Below are 26,294 nucleotides of genomic sequence, written 5' to 3'. Positions count from 1 at the left end.
GGGAAAGTTGGTCTCAATACTAGCACCAATCAAAAAACAAAGATAGTTCTTGGGATTTTTTGGTTTAAGGCACTTCCTGGTAACGTTAATGAAGATCTCAGGACACAGTCTTGCTGTTATTCTATTCTATCTCAGGGAGTTTCTAACTATGCTTGTTCAATACACCTTCACTTGTTGCATTGCTCAAAGCAGGACAGTCTCAATCCCAGAAAAAAAAATCATATTCTTCACACAACTCGCAGCTAAATAATGCCTTGTTTTGTTGTCTCTTAGACCTCCATTTCTTGTTGTCCACTTTGTCCTGGAATCGCGGGCACTGCAATATCGAAGCAGGTCTCCATCATTACACGAGACTTGCATAGGTTGACACAAAACTCCAGGTCTCCTGTGGCCTGAGCCAGAGCCTCCAGGTAGGCCTGCGACTCCTGGTCCAGATCAGGGTCCACATCAACTTATGGAAAAAAAGGTGAAAAATGTTAACACATTTGTTATTTTGAAACTTTCAGTTTATTAACTAAGTTTGTCAATTTAACATGCTAATTATACTGCTAACATATACTGTTACACATGCGCTGTCTTTCTCGAATAATATAGGTTCACTTAAGACATAACCGATGTTTGCTAGGATACTCGCCAAGACGGGCATGCTGACATAATTTTTGTATGATTTGTCCGCTGAAGCGCAATTCAATTCTCAGCGCGAGAACTCAGTATTTGCACGCTGACTGAAATAAGCGTGTGCGCGCTTCGGATGAGGCACACAAATCTTCTCACAGCGCGTGCGAGTTCTCTTTCGCATCTTGTTCTTGAAGGTTTAAATCAGCAAGGCTTAAAGGTGCTAAAGAGGATGTTTTGTTTTATACATTTTTGCAATATTACTTGAAACTGTCTTTACTAACTCATAAAAGACTTTATTAGGTGCACTGAAAGGAATAATATTAATATACATCATCTGTGCACGAGGTAGGGCCTTAAAAACATCAGCCAATCGTTTACACGATCATCGCGTAAGCGATTGGCCCTCTGGCTTGTCAATCACTGCCATGACGTTCCTTGTGTGAGACTTACGCGGCTGCGCGCTCCAGTAACTTTCCACACTCTACAGGCGCCGCATGCAATGTTTTTGTCAGGAGACAGGAGTAACAACTGCAGATTATGAGTTACCTGCGGTGAGTCCATAATGAATCCACTAACACAACACAGCGAATGCTGGTAGTAAACACTCGTGTTCCAATACGAGTGTTTTACAAGTTTTGGGAGGCGTTCCTTTCGAAGGAGGGGGGTTGTTCTTATGCATGCGCTCATTTAAAAAACTCAGTAACAGTCTTTGGTTTCTCAGTCGACGAAAAGATCCTTTTTAGCACCTTTAAATGAGTTTAGTTTAAACACAGATAGCAACGTGTGCTGTTCAGGTCTCACCTGCGCTCCTGCCCTATGAACACCCGGGTGATGACGGCGTAAATGACTGGACATTAGAGCAGACGGCACTCGCAGTTAACAGTTTACAAAGAGTGACTGTTTTGTCCACGCATTCTGATTATCGTTGTTGTAAAGTTTTGCGCATCCATCGACTGAAACATACATTATCTGAACTCTGTCTGTCTGTTTCCCACGTTGCTTTTTTAAACAAACCATATTAACCAATAGATGCGTCGTCATTCAAGATGGACTGCGGTGCAAGTGCGTACCGAACCGTAAGTGGAGAACCGTAAGGTTCGATTTTTTACCGAGAACCGTTGCACCCCTAATAGATACCATCAAACATCTCTAAAATAAATAGACAATTATTGTACGACACAATAAGGATGCGACTATGCACCTCCACTGACACACCTAGATTGACAGTTTTATCACTCAAGACATAAACAAAAATCTATGCAGGTGATGGTTGGTTGATGTGGGAGATGGGCTTGCAGAAACGGTCTTCATTTTACTGGGCTCTGAAGAGGAGCTGATTTATACAGCATGACAGCCCCAATCATAGCTTTACCCAAGACAGCAGTCACAGATGAATAGTAAACATCACCTGGCCAGTGGGCAGGTAGTGATTGCAGAAGAGAAAAATAATACCTTATTGATTCAAGAACACACAGAGACACGCATATACACTCGCTCTCTCGATGCGCCTGCCATTTTCTCAACATTATTCTTTTATGTCCTGTGATTTCTGTTTACAAATGTGTGTCTTCTAGCCAAGCAGAGACAGATACTTTGCAGTATCAAGGTTCTTGTATTGGTACTTTATAATAGTTGTTATTCTTTTTTATAACTGAAACTGAGGGATGAATACAGAATAAAACAAAGAGAGAGAATCAGCACAGCTTTGTTTTTTGCTGCAGGCAATGTTCCTTTTCATTCTCAGTAGAGTAAACAATATTAATAACATGATTCAGATTTGATACTGAAAGCTTTTGAATTTGTTTGAGAAAGTCCTGAAATGCAATAATAAATCATTTGCTGAATAGTGTGCTGTGGTGTATCTGGTCATTGTTAAAGGGTTAGTTCACCGAAAAATGAAAATTCTGTCATTTATTACTTACCCTCATGCCGTTCTACACCCGTATGACCTTCGCTAATCTTCAGAACACAAATTAAGATATTTTAGTTGAAATCCGATGGCTCCGTGAGGCCTGCATAGGGAGCAATGGACACTTCCTCTCTCAAGATCCATAAAGGTACTAAAAACATATTTAAATCGGTTTATGTTCGTTCAGTGGTTCAATATTAATATTATAAAGTAATGAGAATATTTTTGGTGTGCCAAAAAAACAAAATAACGACTTATTTAGTGATGGCCGATTTCAAAACACTGCTTCAGGAAGATTCGGATCATAATTGAATCAGTGTATCGAATCATGATTCGGATCGCACTGCTGAAATCATGTGACTTTGGCGCTCCGATCAGCAGATTTGACACACTGATTCATTTGTGCTCCGATGCTTCCTAAAGCAGCGTTTTAAATCGGCCATCACTAAATAAGTCGTTATTTTGTTTTTTTGGCGCACCAAAAATATTTTCGTCGCTTTATAATATTAATATTGAACCACTGAACGAACATGAACTGATTTAAATATGTTTTTAGTACCTTTATGGATCTTGAGAGAGGAAGTGTCATTGCTCCCTATGGAGGCCTCACGGAGCCATCGGATTTCAACTAAAATATCTTAATTTGTGTTCCGAAGATTAAGGAAGGTCTAATGGGTGTAGAACGGCATGAGGGTAAGTAATAAATGACAGAATTTTCATTTTTTAACTTTACTGCATTTAACCTTCAGGTTAAAGGGTTAGTTCACCCAGAGTTCGTTCTTACAGCTAACACTGTGTCCAACAGCTTGAGGCTGTCTAGTTCAGGGTTGCCAGGTGTTCGCAACAAAACCCGGCCAAACGCTACTCAAAACTAGCCCCGTTTCAGGGGGTCCCCTGGTAAAAATTGTGTTATGGAAGGTAAAATCCGCTTTTTGATGGGGTTCCCCTGGTAAAATTCACATTTAGGTGTGAAATATCATGTTATTTGGGATTGGTTCAACCTGCAGACAGTGTTAATGTAGCCCAATTCCATGGGAAAACCGCAGACTTGGCAACACTGGTCTAGTTTCATCATCAGATGTCACGCCCACAGACCGTTGGCTGAACAAAATTGGAAACACTTCAATTGGAGTTTTGTAGTCATCTGTGTCACGTTTTTAACAGTCCACCTTGAAACAAGCCCGCATGGAACTGTGACAATGAATGCTTATCAGGATCAACTGAACGCTGTATTTTCAAAAGTATGTCTAGGATGTCACGTTCACAGCTTAGACTCTTTAAAATAAGTCCAAGAGTTGGTCTAGGGACAACAACATTACATTTCCTAAACATGACATTGAACAAAGCAAACTGTGATTGGTTGCTTGACATGTCAGTCAGCCTCTGGACGGTCCTTGGACAATGAAAGCTGCTATGGAGTCCTAACCTTCTGTAGTTAGTCTGAAGGTCTTGCTATGTGAGACTAGAGGTTGTCTACACTACACTTCTTCATGTCAGAAGTAGCACGAGTGCTTGGCGTACATCAGAAATAGAACAGGGCTTCAGTTTACTATCAGGGATTTGTTGTGTCGAGTCATGCTGCTCACGTCTGGTGTAGACATGTGTTAAGCATTGAAGGCAGCAACAGCAAATGAGAATTACAACTACAAAAACCTCAACAAATTATTTTACAGTTTAGGTTAATGGCGAATATTCTGGAAAGCCAATGTCATCCATTCTTGCCATACATTTAGGCACCAATTCAATTTAGGCAAATGCTCAAGACATTTCTGTAAATGCACCATTGCCTCAGAATTTTCTTGCAAATCCACTGCCACTAAATTCAAACACTAAAAGTCATAAAGGGAGCCATTCGTCTACATCACATTACTGGGAAACACATGTTGTTTAAGATGCATGGTAAAATTAATTATCCTTGATTCATGCTAGAGCATCACTGTAAAAATGCCAAAAGAAAGTCCTTTTGGATAAAAGCATGTGAAATTGAAGTGTTGCTCATGTAAACCACACCACTAATTTAGTCAAACAAAAGTGTAACAAAATAAACAAAATGTACACACTTTTTTGTACACACATTTTTTGTGATAATTGACATCAGTATTGAACAGCACACATACTGTATGCCATGGTAATACTTGACCATCTTCAGTGTTACATAAATCAGGGGGTTTCAAACTGGGGTCAAAACAGGCATAAGTCAGGCATCAAAGTTAACTTGTTAACTTCAGATATTAAAATGCTTAACAATTTTAATTAAATCATAATTATTATTTTAAAGACAGAAATAATTTGAATAATTGCACATTTTATTCTATTAACAGTCATAGTTTTAACAATAAGTGGATAGAAAAAAGACATGCTACCAGCTTAATACAAAGTAAATATTCTCCAGATAACATTTTAATAATGAACTTTTTTTAGTGCAGTCATAACATAACATAAAATTAAATTATTTAATTTTAAAAACAACATGTAATTTATATCATGCATCAATGGGTCTTTATAAATAAAATATGTTTGCCATAATACCTTAAGAAGGGGGTCTCTCATAAAATCCCTGACACATACAATAATAATACAATTGGGAACTTACATTCTCCCATCCATTTGCTGGGGTCCAGCATGAGACGAATCTTGGCATCCTCCAACTCCTTTTTTAGCTTCTCGTGCTTGGCTCTTAACTCTCTGATCTGCTGCTGCCTCTTCTCCAGCATCCTAAGACGGGCGTTGAAGTACTGCAAACCCTGCAAGTGTGGGACAGAAGCGTGAGTTGTGCACAGTGAACCACAAACCTCTTATACCCATTTCAAGCACCTGCTAGACTCCTCAGGGCTGATTTAAAGTGCCGTGGCTTAAGCTGAATTGATTTAATCCTCCTGCTAACCTGTACAGAGGATTTAGGTCCTCAGCGCTTTGGTCAGATTAATTAGGGCCAAGCTGCAAATAAAATTAGTATCCAGGTTAAACACTCACTGGTCTTTTAGAGGACTAAAAAGTGAGATCAAGTTCAAGAGGAACTGGTTACTGAAAGGTTGAATTACAGGATAGGTTCCTCCTGTCATGTGCATTCTGTCATTGACAGGTGACCAGAAAACAAATGAAGAAAAAAATATATGTTTTGTGAACTACAGATGAAAAAAAAAAAACTTATTCAAGCTGTTGTTACTACTGTATGCCCAAGGCCTAAAACTAACTTTCTGCCACATCTTCTAATGGCCGGTGACTTGTACCAGCCATAAATATTTTTTACAGGCCATGAAACAGTTTTTGCAAAAACAGGCAGTTATCAAAACTGCATAGTCTTCATACTTATTTTTTAATCCTTTTTAATGTTACAAAAGTTATTCAGACAAGAGCAGTGAGAGAATCTTTCTTTGTCCTTTGTTGTTTGAATAACTTTAATAACACAGACAGTAGCAGGCATATTAGGCTGCTGTCACTTCAACAGTAAATGCACGGATCTATGGCTACGTTCACACTGTCAGTCCAAATCCGATTATTTGTGTATCTGATTGGAATCTGACTGGAATCTAAAATTATTGACGTTTCACTAAATCTGATCAGATTTCAAATGGATATGCACAAAAATCGGATTTGGACTGACAGTCTGAACGTAGCCTAATACACATACTGTACACATGTGTTTACTTTGTCAACTGTTTACATTCACTTAAGACATAACAGACTATGTTTACTAGGATACTCTTTATTTTTTTTTACATAATCCCCTCAAGTGCAAGAAGATGTGAAAGAGAGCTCAGTTTAGTATTCACGCACTGTCTGAGATGCGGCTTTCTGGGCGCGTGGTTTGGTTGTGTGCGCACGCGCTTGAATATTTCAATTCTCAAGGCTTTAACTTTCGTGACGATGCAGCACTGGCCAACTGTCCCAAGAGTCATTCAGGTTTGTTCACATTCATGCATTGTTAGAATTCATAAAAATGTTACCGGCCAACTGGCGTTTCATATACTCACCAGTGCCGATTTCTACTCGAATTTGGAATTTCACGAAACATAAATAAACCTAGAAGTTATACAACCTCCTACACACACACATACATACAGATCTGCATAAAACAAGACGGTGAACAGCCTAATTCCTCATGAGCAAACTGCCAGACTCTAATATGCGAGCTGAGATCATTTTTTCTTAATTGAAAATAAATCAGAGCGCCATTCGACTGAGTTAATATCTTTTCCTCTCGTCTTGTCCACACAATTGACTGTGTGATCAGGGTTAGAAACTCACAGAGAAATGGTTAATGACCCATGGACACGCTGTGTGGAGTGGGCCATAAAGACCGATCAGGCGGGCCACAGATTGTGGAGCCACACCTCATTCATCATGACCCATCCCCATTGCTCTCTCTCCTTCTATCTCTCTCACCATCTCTTCCTCTTTCTGAAAAGACCTTTACTAATCTTTCCACTTCTTTCTGCTGTACGACACCAGTCATCCTGGTCTAACTAAAGCTATCAGTGCAATCTAAAATCAATTAGCCAGCATAAGTAATTGTCACAGAGATAAGCTTCATTCCTGACAACTGCACTTGTCACAGGATGTGAGAGAATTCAGAGCTAATGCTCTGATGCTTTTGAGTTTAGCATAAATGAAAAACTGATATTACTCAATCATACTGGGACTGTGCCACATGCTGAACTCTAAAGTGAAAGGAATGATGAAAATCAATTGTAGTTTTGTTTTAGAAAGAATAAATATTAATTTAAAAAGTCAGATAAAGGGGGAAATATCTACTCTACTTCTATTATAATATATTAGCTAACACTTATAAATTATTTTTTTAAATATTTTTTTTTAACCAATGCCTTGGCAATGCATGACATAAAACATACTCAGTTTATTTTTCATTTCTCTAGACTTTTGGTATATACTTCAGAATTGAACCAGAATGAGATTGAATTCATTGGAGGGTACAAGGCACAGCAAACAATATAGAATGCATACAAATAGCATCTTACCTCTGCCAACCCTTCTTTGCGTCTCTGAAGGCGTTCTACATCATCAATCTCGTACACTTTGATCTCAAAGGGCTCCTTCATAGTACCCCCCAGTGGGGGTAGATCAACCCACTGGCCTGCTGAACCAACCTTCCTGCCCAGAGAAGAGGTGTCTGGCAGAGGAGCAGGAATCAGACGCCGTCGCTGGAGGCCTGGAAGGGTCACACAAGGCAATGCTCTTCATGTGGGCCGCAAATGAACAGCAAACTTTGTGGGCATGCTTTTAGAAATGTTTATATCAGACTGTATAATACACATCAAAGCGGAGAATTTGAACCCAACTGTCCTATCATACTGGATGAATGTAATGTAAAAGTCATTCTGTCAAATCATTTGAAACCATTTTGAAGTTGAAAATATTAACCAATATTTGTGGTTCTCTATCAAATGTATATGTATGTATAGTTAATTAACAGATACATTAAACATCTTAAGCATAGAAACAGTCAATTGCAGAGGCTCTCCAATCTAACTTTTGAAGGCCATCAAATAAATTAATCTTAAATTGATCACCATAAATAATGTCCAGAGTGTCTTGAAAGTAAAACCTACCATTAGATCTCTTTTTGGGAGATTTTGAGGCCTTTGTTCGACTGGATGTGGATACTCCACTCTCACTCATGGAATCATGGGCAGAAGATGCACTGCCTGTAGTTTCACTGTCCCTGATCATGCTCTCATAGCCACTGCTGCCTCCACTGTGATAAAAAAGTGCAGTGCGCCCCATGGCAGGGGGCAGTTCACCACTAAGTACACTGCTGTTGTCACTACCGTGGCCACTACTGTAGCGCTGTGGACGGCGAGGAGCAGTGATTTTGCTGTATGGAGAGGGTAAACAAGCTGCCAGTGGCATCTCGCTGGAAGTTCGGTCATCATTGTTGCCATCTGCTTGGTCAGAGCCCCTGAGGTTTTTCTTGGAGCTACCAACTGCTAATTCACTGACCCGACTGTTGGCTGCACGAATCGCTTGCTTTGTGCCCATAATAGTGCCTCTTCCTTGTTTAGCATTGGAGCCTGTGACAGAGCGAGTTGGGGGTTTTCCAGTTGGAGGTAGACTGGTGTTCCGAGCAGCTGAGGCGGCAAGGAACTTGGTGGAGGAGCTAAGGGCCTTTGAACCAGTACTCAACAAGGACTTTCCTTTGTTGCCATTCCCAACAATGGCTCTAGGAGTTATACTGGCCTTTATCTGTCCAAGCTTACAAATTCCACTAGTAGATGGAGGAGAAGTGGCGGTTGGTGTAGATATGGAACAGGGAGTCCCAAGTTTTGGCACCATTTTAGTAGATTTGCCAGTGCTACTGATACTGACATTACTGTTCTCCCTCAAGGTTACTGGTTTGGAACCCATTGAGGTTAAGCTCTCACACCTTTCAAGGGACATAAGACTACCAAAATGCCTTCCATTGTCTCCTTTAGCACTATGTGATCTGAGACTAGAAGCTGTCTTCAGGCTAGATGACTTAAAGCTAAAGGATTCCCCCCTAACTCGAACATCAAAGTCCTCCTCAGAAACCGATGCTTTGGAGGAAGACAATCTTGTTCCATCATTACCCACAGACTTTAAGGCACTAGGAGACAACAAAATTCGTGTTTTCTGGTCAAGGCTTGACTTTCGAACAGGTGGAGCAGGGGGTGACATGCTTCCAGACTTAGGAAGCATACTACCCTTCTGTCCATTAGCTCTCTTTCCTAAGGACGAGAATTTCAGGCTACAAGTTGTGTGCAAGGCATCATTACCCCATTTCATCTCAGAGGAGCTATGGGGCACTGAGACCATGCCGAGAGTGGTGGCCCCTCGCCTGAGCTGAGGCATCTTGCTTAGGTCTTTCTTAAAACTGGCCTTCTCACAACCATCTACAACCCTTTGAGATGTGGATGACACATGCATTTTGGGAGGGCGAGGTACACTGTTGCTATTCCCGCTTGTCTTTCTAAATGGAATCCCACTTGTGCCATTTTTTGGTGGTTTACTAACAGAGCTAAACTCAGAATTCCTGGCTGATGTTAGCCCACTACTAGTGTGGGTCAACTGTTCATCTATTCTGCTACCTTGGCGTTGTAGCTCATGGCTGTAGCTATTGCTAGAAGATGCAATTTGGGTGCTTTTCCTAGGGAGTGTAGAAAGATATGAGATCTGGGCAGACTGTGAAGTCATGAGTCTATTAGATTTGATTGACTTTGGACCACCGAGGGATGCTTTGGTACTGTCATGAGAAAGAGGGCACTTAGAAATGGACAATTTGTCAATGGTTGCAGAATCATAGTCTTGTTCTGAAAAGCAAACTCCACTGTCACCCAATGGACTATTTGTTCTTTGCGGGGAGAAAGACTCAACTTGTAAACCACCAGGTAAATCCATCATGGAGCTGCTGACCGGTCCCTTGCGCACTCCCTTTGATGAGAGGGTCCTTTCAGTCTCATCACTACTTGGGGTACAAATATTTGTCTTGCAAGACCAGGAGCTGATTGAAGAGTGTGCAGTGGCATGTCCATCTGTAAATTCCTCTTGTGACTTGGAAGCAGCACCTTGGTTCAGCTGAGAACTGTTCATCTGGCATGTGTAAGCATCAAACTCATCGTTGATGCTGCTGATAATGCTAACAGGCCGTGAGTGAGATGCCAGGGCCTGCAAAGAGCAGTCACTATTGAAGCTAATGATGCTGGAGGGTCTTCCATTGTCTGGAACCAGACCAGCAGGCAGCTCTTCAACCACTGTAAACACCAGCTCATCCTCTCCATTGAGCTCCACCGGCTGCTGCAGTGTAACTGTAGTCCTTAAAACATCCCTATCAAGGCACCTGTTTCTCAGAGTAGCACGTAGGTGGCTCACCTCCATAGGACTTCTACTGAGGCTATGGAATCTGTCAGTAATTGAGGAGTCATTTCGTTCTCCCTGTCTTAGGGCTTGCTGGCTCATACCCACTGGAGGTGTCCGTGTGGCTAAGCCACACTCTGTTTTAAGAACTGAGGTCTTTGTGATATTCTGTGAGGAAGAGGGTTTTTGTACAAGCCCTCTACTAAAGACTTTCTCCCTCACAACAGGCTCTGAATCTTGCCTTAAAATTGTGTTAATTTCAGATACGGCCCCATGTTGCAGGTCTGGAAGCTTTTGAAGAGAGGACTTGGCGGTCCTGGATGATACAGAAGCACCTTCTGACATTTTGTCCACTCCACTTTTTGAGGCCGTCTGTTGGCCTTTCCCTTCACTGGTGAAAACAGATGTACTCTCACTGCCATCAATACACTCAAGCCGTTCTTGTAACTCTGCAAAGGTGTTGCATTTGAGGTGGTCCCCATCAGATTTAGGTCCCTCTTTTACACGCTTCTTGTTTAGGGAGGGAATGATAGGAACAAATGCTGGAGGGCCTTCATTGTCGCTGAGTTCACGGTCTGAGATAGGGGCCCCACCAGGCCCCACATAGATCACTGTATCACATGAGTGCTCACTGCTGGAGGAGTAATCAGGGTCACTGGATAACACTGAAGGGTGGTCTGGGTCAAGAGCCACAGTTCGAGGATGGAAGGGTCTTCGTCTGATGTGTCCCTCTTCACAGGAGCTCTCCCCTCCAGAGGAACTTGATGCATACTGAACAGAATAAAACCAATAACCACACTGACATCAATATACTGTCTCTTTGCAGATAGCTCATTCATAGCATGCAATCATTTCAGAGAGGCATCCCTTTATGAAACAGCCTGTCAATATCAACAAAGGTTAAAAGTGCACATCAAAGGAGAAGCTACAATTGTTGCCAATACTATGCACAAGTTAGGCAGGGAAAGGATTTTTTTTTTATCTATAAAATATTAATATATTCTGTCAAAACAGCTTAATTATGGTGAAAATTGCCTGTGTGATGGGAAAGGTTACATGCTGTTCTCCCTTTGGAGCAAAAGCATTGATTACATTTGTTGATTACATGACATAGGTCAATGAGAAATTTTGCAGTTAAATTATCACTTTATCATTTGTTCCTCTGACAAAAACCAAATCATTATTTAAATTGTGGATGGTTCTGATGAATAAAAGCCAAAAAGTAATTTAAGAAAACAACAGTCATGATCTATTCTAGAATGTATACAGACAATAACAAAATTCTGACAAAAATAAATACTTTTTTTGTTTTCATTATAATAAAGTCAAAAGAAACTATTAATTTAAACATAGTTATATATTGTTTTCACAATAAAAATTGGTCCAAAACTAAGAATAACGTTTAGTGCAGTACTTGCTGTCTTATAAAGTTACCTTAGTAACACAAATCAGTGCTTTGTAAAGTTGTTTTTAAAAAAGACCATGAATACACAAGCATACATAAATGATCCATATATCAGTTTGAATTACATACCTTGGACTTCTTCTTTCTCATGCGGTGAATACGGGAGGCAAGCTGCACAGTGGTAAGAGATTCGGCATAATTGGCTGGCGAGTCAGAGATGTGGGCGATCATGGTGGTTCTACAGTTGATGTTGCCCAGCGATTCCCTCAGCAGCATGGTAAGCTTGCTGTCTCTGAATTATACATCAAAAAATCTTCTCGTTAGCCAAAAAGGAAGCTAGGCCTTACAACGTTCTGCCTCTCTCCCGCTAAGACCACTGAGAGGCTGTCTTAAAATAGAGGATTATGAATCATACTTGAATAAAAGAAATCCCTCCTTTTGATGCTCACTTTCTAGTGACCTGATTTGGAGTGTTTTTATTTTAATCTGTTGTGGAGGATGTCATTTTCTGAAGCCACATTTAAAAGAAAAAGATTTCTGCTTGTGCCACTGTATTTACTATCCCACCTTCCGATAAGTATTTCTTCAATTTCTTTCAGCATAAATCTGTTACTCCCTAACCCACATTCCTATCAATACATCCCACCTCAGTGCAATTCACACTGGCTGCCTTCTCTCTCTGCAAAGCTGGCTAATTGGCTTCATTGATCTGAGGAGGGTGAGAATGAAACCCCTGCAGATGCAGATCAGGAGGACTCAGTGGGTGATCGGTGACATATTACTACCATTAACAGAGATCTATCATCTCCCAGTATTGGTCTGTATTGATTAATTGAACCAAAAAACTCATACCTGTATGGCACATGCTTAGCTCCATTGGCCAAAGCTAGGATGACATTTCCAAGGGCACCCAATGACAGACACTGGCCTCTCCCTCCATCTCGCGTTTGGCTCAGATCAGACTCGCAACTGCCTAAGTCCAGAAGGTGTAGACGGCTACGATTTCCAGACACTGCAAAGTTATACACAGCCTGTTAAAAAAACTTGACTTCTAATGTCCCTGTAAAAAAACTCATTAACATCCCATTTAAACACATAGTTTGACCGTTTACAGGGCACATGTCTATATTCCAAGTCCCTAAACATTCCAGAAATATATAAAAAGTGTAGACATCCATGACAAAAACATGTACAGTAAAGCTCCATTTTACAAAGAGTTCTGTCCTGTTTAAAAAAGTAATGCTTAGTTTCTAGCACCATCAGCAGTACCATCAGCAGTACCAAAATAACCATTGTTTGGACAAACAGATGTTGCTACTGTATGTCTGGCCACTCAAATAAACAAAGTGTAACTGTTAAAAAACCAACCTGTGAATGGTTAGTTGTCTCTGTGCATTAAGCTGAGAAAGGAGAAAGTGTTTTGTTATCAAAAAGGCCACCGGTCACATTGTTGCAGGGGACCTTATGAAATGAAGGTTGGATATAACATCTCTGTTAAGTGGTGATTCAATATTCTTGGCAGTCCATCAAACAGCAAGCAATAAAAGTAAGTACAGCTAGTTAGATTACAGTCCCATGTAGGTCACTAGACTAAAATTCATTCAGGATCATTACAGGAGATGCATTTATTTCACACTGAGATCGAGGCCATTAACCTCACGTCGGCAGGATTTACAAAGCCAGCGCTCAGAACTGAAAGCCTCTGTGGAGCAGGAATGCAAACGAGCTTCTCATTTCATGCTGGGCTCTATAAACACCTCTGCAGAAGAGACTCCAGCCTCATTACATATTAAAATCTATTCTGGCTAGTGTCAATGGCCAGCACCCAGCCCGCATTGCAGTGACGGGAGTGCAATACTAATGATCATGCTAATGTTGAGATACTGATTTGACAGGATGGTTACGCCCAGTATGAAAATGTGCTAACCCTTCTTGTTAGCATTCTCATAGAACCTTTATCAACGGGACTAAATTGAGGTAACAGATACTCTCTGTGAACATGGAGAGCATGATAATGGAGTCAGGTATCGGCCGCCCTGTGTAACAGTCTTCCCAAAATACTAATGATGCATAAAGACATATGATATGAAATCTTGGATAGTGATAAGAGGGTAAAACTTAATTTGTGAGGTTGAGCTAAATTACTTTTAAAAGCATTTTAAGGCCTAGATATAATGGTATGGCTGTTTAAAAATAACTTTTAGCATTTCTTGTCAACATAAAAAGTAAATAATATTGTGCTCTTAAAGGGTTAGTTCACCCAAAAATGAAAACAATGTCATTTATTACTCACCCTCATGTTGTTCCACACCCGTAAAACCTTCATTAATCTTTGGAACGCAAATTAAGATATTTTAGGTGAAATCCGATGGCTCCGTGAGGCCTGTATAGGGAGCAATGACATTTTTCAAAACACTGCTTCAGGAAGCTTCGGAGCGTTATGATTCTTCTGTGCCGAATCATGATTCAGATTGCGTGTCAAACCGCCAAACTGCTGAAATCACATGACTTTGGTGCTTTGAATCGCTGATTCGACAAGCTGATTCATTATGCTCCGAAGCTTCCTGAAGCAGTGTTTTGAAATCAGCCATCACTATATGTCATAATTTTTTTTCATTTTTTTTGGGCGCACCAAAAATATTCTCATCGCTTTATAATATTGATATTGAACCACTGTACTCACATGAACTGATTTAAATATGTTTTTCCTATATTAATGGATCTTGAGAGAGGAAATGTCATTGCTGGCTATGGAGGCCTAACTGAGCCATCGGATTTCAACAAAAATATCTCAATTTGCGTTCTGAAGATTAAAGAAGGTCTTTCAGGTGTGGAACGGCATGAGGGTAAGTTATAAATGACAGAATTTTCATTATTTGGGTGAACTAACCATTTAAATAGCTTACTTATGGTTTTCCTAAATAAAATGTACACATAGCTGCGAAAATGAACACAGTGAGCCATACTTCCTGATTTGGTGCTCTTCTCCATACGGTACTGAGAAATATGTAGGGTGAAGAGCATGTGAGAATTCCAGCGGTCCTCTTCCTTACAGTCAGATCTGCTGGTGCTACGTGCTGCCAGAGCTGCATCCAAGAAAAAAGCCGCCCTCTCTGCAGAGTACGCCCGTAACTCGCTCTGGTTCTGCAGCTGGACATATTTTAAAGAGAGAGTGAGACAGAGATAAAGAAAGAAAGACAGAAACAATTTGTCAGTTAACCGGATACTGTTCAAATGTTTGATTCAGAAATGATATACTGTACACTATATTGATCAAAAGTGACAGTACAAATAAAGTGGATTCGGACATGCCCTAAGTGCACCTGCGCCATGCGCTTAGATTGTTAAAATAGGGCCCCATAACGTGGCACCTAATTATGTTACATTTAAATTTTTTTTAATCACACCCATGACCTTGGCACTGCTAGCACCATACTCTATTATTTGAGCTACAGGAACATTATGTAGACCTACACATACTAAAAGAAACTCTAATGCACCTGGGATCCACAGACTGGGTCCTCTCTCAGGGAAATTCCTGCTCCCTGACTGTCCTGGGAAGTCCCTTTGGAAAAGTCAGCCAACAGGTCTCTCAGCACCTCCTCCCTACCACAGATTTCCACAGCGGACACACGGATGGAGAATCGTGTGCCGGCCTTCTCTTTCCTTTCCTCGATGAGCTTGAAGAGCCAAGATATAGCACATGGTGCCACACCTAAGCTCTGTGCTGAGCTATCCCTGCCGATCATGGTGTAGCTTTTGCCTGTGAGGTAAAGGTGAATTATGGTGAGCTGGCATTGTTGATGAAAGATGTAACCAAACATTCAGATTGTGGGACTGAAGGTAAAATATTAGTTTTTACTAAAAGTGATAAATACTACACTATATCATGTTTTAATTCTCTTTATATGGTTCTTAGATAAAAAAGTAATAAAATAAGTGAGCAGCATTGGAAAACACTGTGACACTGTCACTTGATTAACTTAGCTTGACTTAACTACATAATGATATAAGAGCAGGCCTATAATACGATTTGTGTTAAAATTAGCACTGTGCATGTAAAATGCCCCTGAGCTAATAAAATTAACCTAACAGGATGTTAGTCATGAGAGAATATACCACACTAAAGCAGAGCAAATGAGCAGCCAAGCTAACTATGGGGGATTGAAGCAGCACGGTGGGAGGCAGACATTCTCTCACAGTCAGGGGCTGAACAACAAAAAACTGAGCGCTTTTCAAACACAAAGTGTAAAACGAGGGCACTTTGTGTTCAACAAACTGCTATTACTGCTCAAACACATATGCCCTTTCCGCGTTTTCTCTGCCTCCTTGCTAGGCAATTTCAAGTGCAGCCAAAACATTAGTGTATTTCGCATCACTTTGCCTTTCGCCTCATGTGAGTAATGGCTACTCTATCTGAAAATGGATTCTGAACAATGCATTATCTGTCAAAGCATGAGGAGTTGTGACAGAGGGAGGTGGGCTATAATAACAATTAAGTTAAAGGAAAAGTTCACTTCAGAATTCAAATTGTCATCCAAGATGTTCATGTCTTTCTTTCTTCAGTCGAAAAGAAATTAAGGTTTTTGAGGAAAACATTCTTCTTATAGTGGACTTAGACAGCTACCAACTGGTTGAAATTGCAGTTTCAAAGAAACTTCAAAGAGCTCTACACGATCCCAGATGAGGAACAAGGGTCTTATCTAGCGAAACGATCATTCGTTTTCTAAAAAAATAAAATAAAAATTATATAGTTTTTAACCACAAATGTTCATCTTGCACTGCTCTGCAATGCGCCACGCATTACGTAATCATGTTGGAAAGGTCACAAGGGACGTAGGTGGAAGTACTGAGTAAGTGTTTACAAAACAAATGTGCAAAGACAAACAACCGTTACAAAAAAAGGTAAAACAACGATTTTGGATGATTTTGAAGTTGGAGGAGAAAACGAGTTTTATGCCCTACTTCCGCCCACGTCACGCTTGACCTTTCCAACATCGCAGAGCAGTGCAAGATGAGAATTTGTGGTTAAAAAGTATATAAATGTTTATTTTTTTTAGAAAATGACCGATCGTTTAGCTAAATAAGACCCTTATTCCTCAGCTGGGATCGTGTAGAGCCCTTTGAAGCTGTATTTAATCTGCAATCAGTTGGTAGCCACTGAGGTCCTCTATATGGAGAAAAAACCTGGAATGTTTTCCTCAGAAACCTTAATTTCTTTTCGCCTGAAGAAAGAAAGACATAAACATACTGGATGACATGGGGATGAGTAAATTATCAGGAAATTTGAATTCTGAAGTTTACTAATCCCTTAATTACTGTAAAAAGTGGATACTAGGTTGAATCGATGTTTACTAACCGAGGTTGGCTTGACCAAAACAGAAGATGCAGCCATCTGCCCCGTTGACCACAGATTGGATAACCTCTGCCACTGTCCCTGAGCACACCTCCGCCTGAGGATACACACAAAGATTTAAACATCAAATCAAACAGTTCTATTAGTTTTACATATTTATAATTCATACAGACAGAATGACAGACAAAATAAGACAGGTAGAATGACAGACAGACAGATAGGCAGACAGAACAATAGATCGAATGACAGACAGACAAAAAGAGACGGAGAGAACAACAAACAGAACAATAGAACTATAAATGGATGGATTGATTAACAGCCAGCAAAATGACAGAATTACAGATAAGACAGACAGACAACCAGAATGATAGAGAATGATTCCCCTTGTAACATCTTGCTTGTCCTTGCCAACTTTCCAAACAGATGAAGAATACAGACACAGATGAAGATTTTAAACCTTGGAATTATGTGTGTGTATTTTGCAGCTTGAGGAAAGCTTTGACAGTGTTGTTGTAAGAACAACCTCTGATGTGCGCTCGCTCAAAGCCTCTTTTGTTCTGAACAATGTGGGGTAGTCATTGATCATCAGACCTGATGTTTCTAGGACAGGAAACCCAAAGACTCCAAACTCCCAAAGAGTTCAGGAGGAAGCAGAGAAAAGAGCTCTGTTATCTTTTCCTCTGAGATTCCTTCAGGCACTGTGGGCTCAGAACGATAACCCCAACTCACCAACCAAACCTTTTATCTCCCTCACAAACCAAGTGAAACTGAATATCTCCCTTACGAATGGCTTTGATCTCAGCATGGATGTCCTGCCTGTTTGACATCAATTCTATGTAGATTTTTGCTCAAAATGAAATTATAAGTACTGACAGGAAAATGGGGACATCTCTTTGGTATAACTTGCAAAATGCTTGCTTTTATTACTCTGATTGCCCAAAATTGACGCATTTATACCCTTACTGTACCTGTGAAGCATCTTGAGTGAAGACGGCATCAAAGGTAAACATCTTTGGGGCGGTGGCAGAGGTGGAGCGTGTGCAGGTGGGCGGCTCACAAAAGGTCAGCTGTTTCTTATGGGCGTCTACTTTGAGAAAGGACATGGATTCTGAGGTGTCTCGCGATCCTTTGGCAGGGCATATCCGCACCATTACTTTCACCTGCAAAGCACACAATTACATTCAAATTATAATTATATTATTACATAATTTTTTTTTTGTGACAAACGCCTTTTGAATTGGCAGCTATTCCACTATAATTGCACCCTCCTACCAGCTAATTCTCACAATTATTGAGTGGTTTGTTGCAAGAATAATGTCTTTCAGTTTTCTGGCCAAGGACTCCCCTCATACTGGCAACTTGGAAAGCATGTAATCAGCGGAAGATGAATGCTGAGATTCCCAAAGCCCTTCTGTTCTCAGAAAGGAACATCCTGCTGTAAAGTGTGGCTGCATGGATTCACAAAACAGACCTGCCCTGTTTTGACCAGACACTTCAAATCAAAATGAAACTGATCATCCAAGCATAAATATTAAGGAACACAACTGTTTTCAACATTGGTGATAATAAGAAATGTTTCTTGAGCACCAAATCAACATACAATGATTTCCATAGGATCATGTGACACTGAAAACTGGAGTAATGGCTGCTGAAAATTCAGCTTTGTCCTCACAGGAATAAATTACAGTTTAAACTTAAAATAGAAATCTGGGAATTAAAATTGTAATAATATTTCACAAAAGTACTGTTTTTATTGTGTTTTTAATACAATACCCTAACAGTTTGAACATTAGTGTACTTTATAAGCATTCAGAAGTCACCTGGAACATGGCACAAAGAACTTGATCAAAAGTGTCCTTCAAAATCATATGACTAAAGCTCCTCACATCGATAGCAATGTGGTAAATAGGGATACTTTAATGCATCAGTTTTATTTTCAATCTAAGATCAATGCTTCTGGTTATTACTGTATAAGAAGTGTATTATCTTCCTTATTAAATCAAAAACTAATTTAAGTTCAACTTCATTTAGGGGCCATAAATCGAAAGCTATGTGTCTGATAAAGTAACATGAACTATCTATAATCACTATGAGACACATGATAGACTTAACACAATAAGGTTCCAGACGGTAGAGTTAGTGAAACTTGCATGCAACATCCATCCATTTTTTACGGTCTTAAACACAAGCAAATGAATGATAACAAAATGAAACGACACATCCCGTATGACTGAGGCAGAGCAGTTTATTACTACACCTACTCAGTGAAGCAATAATGTACTTGACTGTTAGTGTTTAACGCCTTATTTTTATAGCTCTGCCACTAGGGACACTTTTAGAGTAGACAGCAACAAACAGCCCCTGAAGTTTACAGTCCTCCACTGAGATAAAGTATTCAATTGGCAGACAATATAGTTCTCTGTTGCCTGATCAGACTCTCTATGTTCCTTATTCATAGTGACGTTTGGCATTAAAGACTGTTAGCTTTCTCTTCCAAGAAATAGATAGAAAATCAACATTCTTTTAAAATCACTTAGTATTCTAGGCAAGATAAACCTAAAAGACCAAATTAAAATATAAAATACTTTTACAACTATAAAGTACTTTTACAATTTAGGGTTGTTAAAAAGTGCTAGTCTAGAAGTATAATTTTTATTTAGCACACATGAGGATCCAGGTCCAATTCTGACATAAAAAAAAATAAATAAAATAAAATAAAATAAAATAAAATAAAATAAAATAAAATAAAATAAAATAAAATAAAATAAAATAAAATAAAATAAAATAAAATAAAATATATATATATATATATATATAAAAAAAAAAAAAAACGCAATTGCAACTGAACACAACCGTAAGACCTTTGTTAATCTTCGGAACACAAATTAAGATATTTTAGTTGAAATCTGATGGCTCAGTGAGGCCTCCATAGGGAGCAATGGAACTTCCTCTCTCAAAATCCATAAAGGTACTAAAAACATATTTAAATCAGTTCATGTGAGTACAGTGGTTCAATATTAATATTATAAAGCGACGAGAATATTTTTGGTGCGCCAAAAAAAAAGCAAATTAGTGACTTATTTAGTGATGGCCGATTTTAAAACACTACTTCAGGAAGATTTGGAGCACAAATGAATCAGTGTATCGAATCTGCTGTTCGGAGCACCAAAGTCACGTGATTTCAGCCACTGGCAGTTTGACATGCGATCTGAATCATGATTTGATACACTTATTCCTTTATGCTCCGATGCTTCATGAAGCAGTGTTTTGAAATCGGCCATCACTAAATAAGTCGTTATTTTGTTTTTTTTGGCGCACCAAAAATATTCTTGTAGCTTTATAGACCCCTTAAAGTTTGTAAACATTGCAACGTTTCCTGGTGGGCGGGGCTTAGCTGGAGGCAAAAAGAGGAGCTGGACGCAATGTTGACAAGCGTAAGCTAGCTTTTTTTAGGAGGGATTTATTAAACATGGATGCACAAGAAGCTTCAGAACTGTCCGAATATGTACAGTCACTGACTCTGCGGGACCGTGACAGCTATTTTTGTAAATTAACTTAAGTTTTGGATATTTCCTAGACAACATATGAATTACTTTCGGGTGGTTAGGGGAATTTAAGGCTTGTTGTCTAATGTAAATTAACGCTGCGCTAACTATGATTATGGCTAGCAATGTGGATTATTTTAAGAGACCATTCAAAGGATGGCACACACATCTATCGCTGTATGTTTGTTTAACATTTAAGCCAGCTAGTGCGCTGAAGATTGGTGAATTTTCACCTATACAACAGAAACTCGCTGATTTGTACTAGATAAAACCAATACACCATTACATATGCATCGATTATTTTACCTGATATGAAGTGTGCACTGCAAAGTGTGCAATGCATGAGCATTATTTATGATAGTCTCCGTCCATTTTGTACGCCGTATTGCATTCAACCACAATTTGTCTCCTTGATTTCTATGAAGGAATGTCTGCTGGGATTTGAAAAAAACTTTGTTTTTAACCAAAAGTGCTGTTCCTTCTATTCTGGCAGCCAAAAACACAACAAGATGACATTTTAAAGTCAAAACCTCAAACTTTTAGCGCGGCTGCTATGAGTTCTTCTTATGTTTTGCCTCCAGCTAGAGCGGTGACGTCACAATGACGTAGGCGATTAAGGGGTCTATAATATTAATACTGAGCCACTGTACTCACATGAACTGATTTAAATATGTTTTTAGTACCTTTATGGATCTTGCAATAAAAATATAAAAATGGCAAATCAAACAATTCCCTTGAGTGCAAAAGCACCATTTGTCAATCAGTCAATTCCACACAGATTAACTTCCATTAGCGCTGCCTTCCCACAATCACCTGTTCCTCTCTACCTGCCATCTTCTAAGCACTTTGACATTTCCTTCCTCCAAAAAGAAAAAAAAAGAGAGTGTTCATACCCATTTCCTGCACAAGTGCATCAAAATCAGTAGGCAACGCACTTAAACTCAGTGGGGCTTATTAGCAATCATTTCACTGTCTTTTTCTTGATAAACCTCATTAAATACTTGCAGCTGCCTGCCTTTGGTGTGACTTTAAAAAACTTTTAATGCCTGTTGTAGCACATTTTCTAATGCTGTGTTTGCACAACACAATCAGAAGGGAATGAAAATGCTTTATTTACATATGGTCTTCCAACTGCAATGGATATGATTGATGTAATAAGCTTCTCTTGAGATTTTGAAGACTAAGTCAGGTGACCTCACTGTTTTTAATGAGCGAATCATCTCCCTGCAGACATGACACCATAATAAACCTGCACCACCTGCTGGTGTTTATGAGTCAGCAGTCTATTATAGTATCTAATGCTAAGAACACACATTATCTTCTTACTTTCCCACAGAGAAGTCATCTTAAACCAGACTCTAATGGGTCCCATCTCTCTGAATTTATTTAGAGTGCATCACCTGTGCTGGAGGAGGGTCATACATGGGTCAATGCAATCTTCCTTGGCTTTTAGACCTCCAGGGGGTGTTAAGGAAAGGAATGAGTTTGTTACCCAAAATAGCGGCAACATGCTGAGATGTTCTTGATGCTCTATAGAGTCCCATAAGGGAATATATATGGAACTGTCAGTTACATGGCAAGATACAGCAGTATATGTAAAAATGTTTCAGAGAAGTGAAAGGGCATGACCTCAGCTCATTATGGTTAGCAGGTTAATATTAAGCAGATTCTCTTTATACAAAGTGACTTAAAGTACACTAATTGCAGTAACAGTCCCCCTGGTGCGACCTGGGATTAAGTGCTTTGCCTAATGGGAAGCAGTGTGCTTTAGCATGACAGTAAACATAGTAACTGTCCAGACACTGAGAATTATGGCATTTTATAGGCGAAACAAATGGTCAACTCATCCCTGTATTGCCTGTAAGACTACATGAGGGAGATGTAGGAATTCACAATATATTAACACCATAACGATTATTGGCCTATATTAGAATTTTTTTTAATTTAATTGGTGTTGGTTGATATTTAATACCGTTTTTACATTTAGATTACGTTTGCTGTCATCTAATGCTGTCATCTAACATCACTTAAAGTTAATCCTTATTTAAAAACACTGTTAAAAGTAATCTTAAGCAAATCTCCAAAATTAATACGGATTTTCATTCTGTACATTAAAATTGTGGGTATATTAAAGTTGTGAAGTCTAAAATTCACATGTAGAATTTCAAACAATTTCTTTTTAGTTTTTAGTGTTTTATATGGAACCCCGCACATGATGTGTGCACGATTTACTATTTCATTCCCTCGATTTATAAATCATGTGCATGATTTTTAAAACGAGAGAACGAAATAGTAAATCGTGCACACAATTTAGTAAATCAAGGGGACGAATTAGTAAATCGTGCGCATGTATAGTCTACTATTTTTTTTTCCTGCATATCATGTCCGGGGCTCGGCTCCATAGTTTTATCTTTCATAAATTGTATAGAAATTTACCATTTATCGGTTGTCAGCCATAATAATTATCGGCTTATCATATCAGACAGAATTTGAATACTGTGCATCCCTAAAGGAGATGTAATATTAGTTATATATAAAGTTCTGTCATTAAACTCTAGATGGCGCTAGGCATGTGACGGTATCAAATTTTCAGGGTTCAGAAACCCTCCACCTTCCCCAGCTCAACCTGTATAGATCTGCTAGGGTAATTCATCTGCGCTATATTGCACAGCAGCAGCATCTCATACTGTACTTGCTCACAGCAGCGTGCCGTGTATGTTTTGTCAGTAGCAAGTCCCGTCCTTGCTCTGCAGCAGCAGCAAAAATCAACAGCAGCAGCAATAAAAGCAACAGTAGCAGCATAGCAGATCTATTTCGCCAAGACCAAACATACAGCATTGTCATACCCATTACCATGCCAAACACTCTGAGAGTTGTCATGACAGTAAGCAGACAGGAAGCGAAGTGGGAGAGAGAGAGAGAGAGAGAGAGAGAGAGAGAGAGAGAGGGGGGGGGGGGGGGCAGGATCAGGCGCTATATATATCGGCGTGCTGCCTACGAGACTATTGGCACTGACCGCAAACATACAAGTTTTGATACTAAACTTCAGCATTGATACTAAACAACCAACATGGGGCAGCAGGGATGTCAGTTTGCTAATTTTATCCCTGCCATCTTAAAACAGTGTTATTTTTTATGATCCCAAATAGCAAACAACAACATCGGATTTGTCGATTGTTTTTCATATACTTATAGGGAATCCTCAAACACAATAATCCAGATGACAAAAAGTAATGCTCACAAGTCTGGTGTTCAAATAATCCAAGAATGAGACCCAGAAATGGCCAGTGGGTCAGCATAAGCATTTCTATGCTCAGACTGTCCAGCATTAACAAACAACCCTATTCTGAGAGAGAAATATGTCTTTTATCCAAATGCCCCCTGATGTCATTCTCTGACCCTTCTGTTTTCATACATTGCTTTTCCCACTCCCACGGCCTGTCAGTCACTTGCAGCGAAGAATGCTGTCTGGCATTCCGAAGGAGCTTCTTGGAATACCAACAGCCTGGGAAATCAGGACAACTGGGCCAACCCATGCTGTCACACACAGTCTGCTTTGATGGTAACCCGAGAACTAGCCAAATTGATAAACCCACTGAGAATTCTTGAGCAGAGGGCAACCAGAGGTTTACACATGATGTCAGTTTATTAATAAAAAAGAAAAATAGTTCCTGTAATTATGAAGTGTAAGTTGTCATGGCTTATTATTCACTTTTGAGATTACAATAATTTTCACAAAATGTTAGGCTTGGATCATGTTTTATAAATCAAAAAGCTTTTGAAGAACTGGTAAAGGTGAAAGAAGACTTTATTGTACCTTTCCCATCCCGGGGCTGTCCTTAGCCTTTGACCCTGCCCTGAGGAGACATGGGGGTACAGGTGGGGGCGAGAGCTGCAGGGCAGCGCTGAAGCCATCAGTGTAGAAGAACGGCTCTTCTGGATCAGGTGGGGAGGGAGGAAGCGGCTGAGGCTTCTTTCGTTTGGAGAGGTTCAGCTTCTGGGCAGCCCTGTGAAAGATCAGCAAACAAAAAGTTAGGTCAAGGAGTCATGTCCAGAAGGCACTTCCTGCATTACACCTGCATTGCTATACGACTACATATCTGTCCTCCAAAGATTTGAGATGAACATATTTTCAATGGATGAGTTCACGTCTGTGACAAACCAGCAGCAAAAGAATATGATTACGAGCAACTACATTTATACACAATAAATTAAAGGCTGCATTAATTTGATCTAAATATACTAAAATCAATAATACTGTAAAATTATTACAATTTAAATGTGTTTTTTAAATTTATAAATTATATAGTAATTTATTCCTGTGATGGCAAAGCTAAATTTTCCACAGTCATTACTCTAGTCTTCAGTGTTACATTATCCTTTAGAAATCATTCTGATTTACTGATCTGGCACACAAGAAATATTTACTATTATTATTATCGATTTTAAAAACAGTTGTGCTGCTTAATTTATTATTATTATTATTATTATTATTTTGGTGGAAACATGCATTTTTTTCAGGGTTCTTTATTCTTGAAAAATATCATTTATTTTAAATAAAAAGCTTTTGTAACTATGTAAAAAAAAATTACAGTAAATTTTTATTCAATTTAATTCACTGAATAAAAGTATTGATATCTTCAAAGAAAATAAATAAATAAATAAAATAAAAAACAAATCTTACTGACCCTTACAGTGTCCTCCACTAATATTGGCACCCTTGGTAAATATGAGCATATCCTTTTGATCTTTCATTCAAAAAATTCACAAAATTGTAACCTTTCATTGAAGTAAAACAATTGAAAGTGTGTGTGTGTCATTTTCTCCAATGATCGTTGGTTGCAATTATTGGCACCCCTAAAAATTCTTATAAAATATCTCTGAAGTATATTCCCATTCATATTTAATTTTTTTTAGTACACCAGGGTGACTAGGAGTATGAAATTGTCCAGCCATGACTTCCTGTTCCACAGGAGTACAAATATGTGTAAACACAAAGGCCAAATCCCCTTAATTATTCATCACAATGAGAAAAACCAAAGAATATAGTTCTGATGTAAACCAAAAGATTGTTGAGCTTCATAAAATAGAAAGTGGCTGTAGGAAAATAGCTAAAGCATTGAAAATCCCAATTTCCACTAACAGGGCAATAATTAAGATGTTCCAATCAACTAAAGATATTACAAATCTGCCTGGAAGAAGATGTGTGTCTAAATTATCCTAATGTGAAGTGAGGAGGAAAGTTTGAGTGGCCAAAGACTCTCCAAGGATCACAGCTGGAGAATTGCCGAGAGTCTAGCAGAGTCTTGAGTCTCAGAAAGCCTAAAAAAAAAAAGATGATCAAACAGCACCTACATCACCACAAGTTGTTCAGGAGGGTTTCAAGAAAAATCCTCTGCTCTCATCCAGAAACAAACTCCAGCATTCAGTTGTCAGACACGACTGGAACTTCAAATGGGACTGGCTTCTATGGTCAGATGAAACTAAAAAAAAAAAAAAGAGCTTTTTGGCAGCAAACCCACCAGATGGGTTTGGTGCAAACAGGGATAAAAAGTACCCCATGCCCACAGTTAAATATAATGCTGGATCTTTAATGTTGTGGGCCTATTTTGTTACTGAAGGTCCTGG

At 39.3% G+C, this 26,294-nt stretch overlaps 1 protein-coding gene across 1 annotated transcript in view; it reads right to left on the bottom strand.

The window, feature by feature from the left end:
• Nucleotides 1–269: 269 nt before the first annotated feature.
• Nucleotides 270–26,294, bottom strand: part of kif26aa (kinesin family member 26Aa) — an 80,221-nt gene continuing 54,196 nt past the window's right edge. The window contains exons 5-15 of the mRNA XM_067383020.1: nucleotides 24,484–24,673; nucleotides 18,090–18,281; nucleotides 17,125–17,218; nucleotides 15,266–15,528; nucleotides 14,732–14,915; nucleotides 12,618–12,777; nucleotides 11,895–12,057; nucleotides 8,098–11,131; nucleotides 7,507–7,697; nucleotides 5,121–5,271; nucleotides 270–451 (exon numbers count right to left, since the gene is read on the bottom strand). Of these exons, the coding sequence (XP_067239121.1) occupies nucleotides 270–451; nucleotides 5,121–5,271; nucleotides 7,507–7,697; nucleotides 8,098–11,131; nucleotides 11,895–12,057; nucleotides 12,618–12,777; nucleotides 14,732–14,915; nucleotides 15,266–15,528; nucleotides 17,125–17,218; nucleotides 18,090–18,281; nucleotides 24,484–24,673 (4,804 nt within the window). The remainder of the gene's footprint in view (nucleotides 452–5,120; nucleotides 5,272–7,506; nucleotides 7,698–8,097; nucleotides 11,132–11,894; nucleotides 12,058–12,617; nucleotides 12,778–14,731; nucleotides 14,916–15,265; nucleotides 15,529–17,124; nucleotides 17,219–18,089; nucleotides 18,282–24,483; nucleotides 24,674–26,294) is intronic.

This window comes from Chanodichthys erythropterus, chromosome 4, assembly GCF_024489055.1.
Source record: "Chanodichthys erythropterus isolate Z2021 chromosome 4, ASM2448905v1, whole genome shotgun sequence".
NCBI lineage: Eukaryota > Metazoa > Chordata > Actinopteri > Cypriniformes > Xenocyprididae > Chanodichthys > Chanodichthys erythropterus.
The sequence above is the reverse complement of the archived record's forward strand: the minus strand, read 5'-3'. Positions and strand labels throughout refer to the sequence as shown.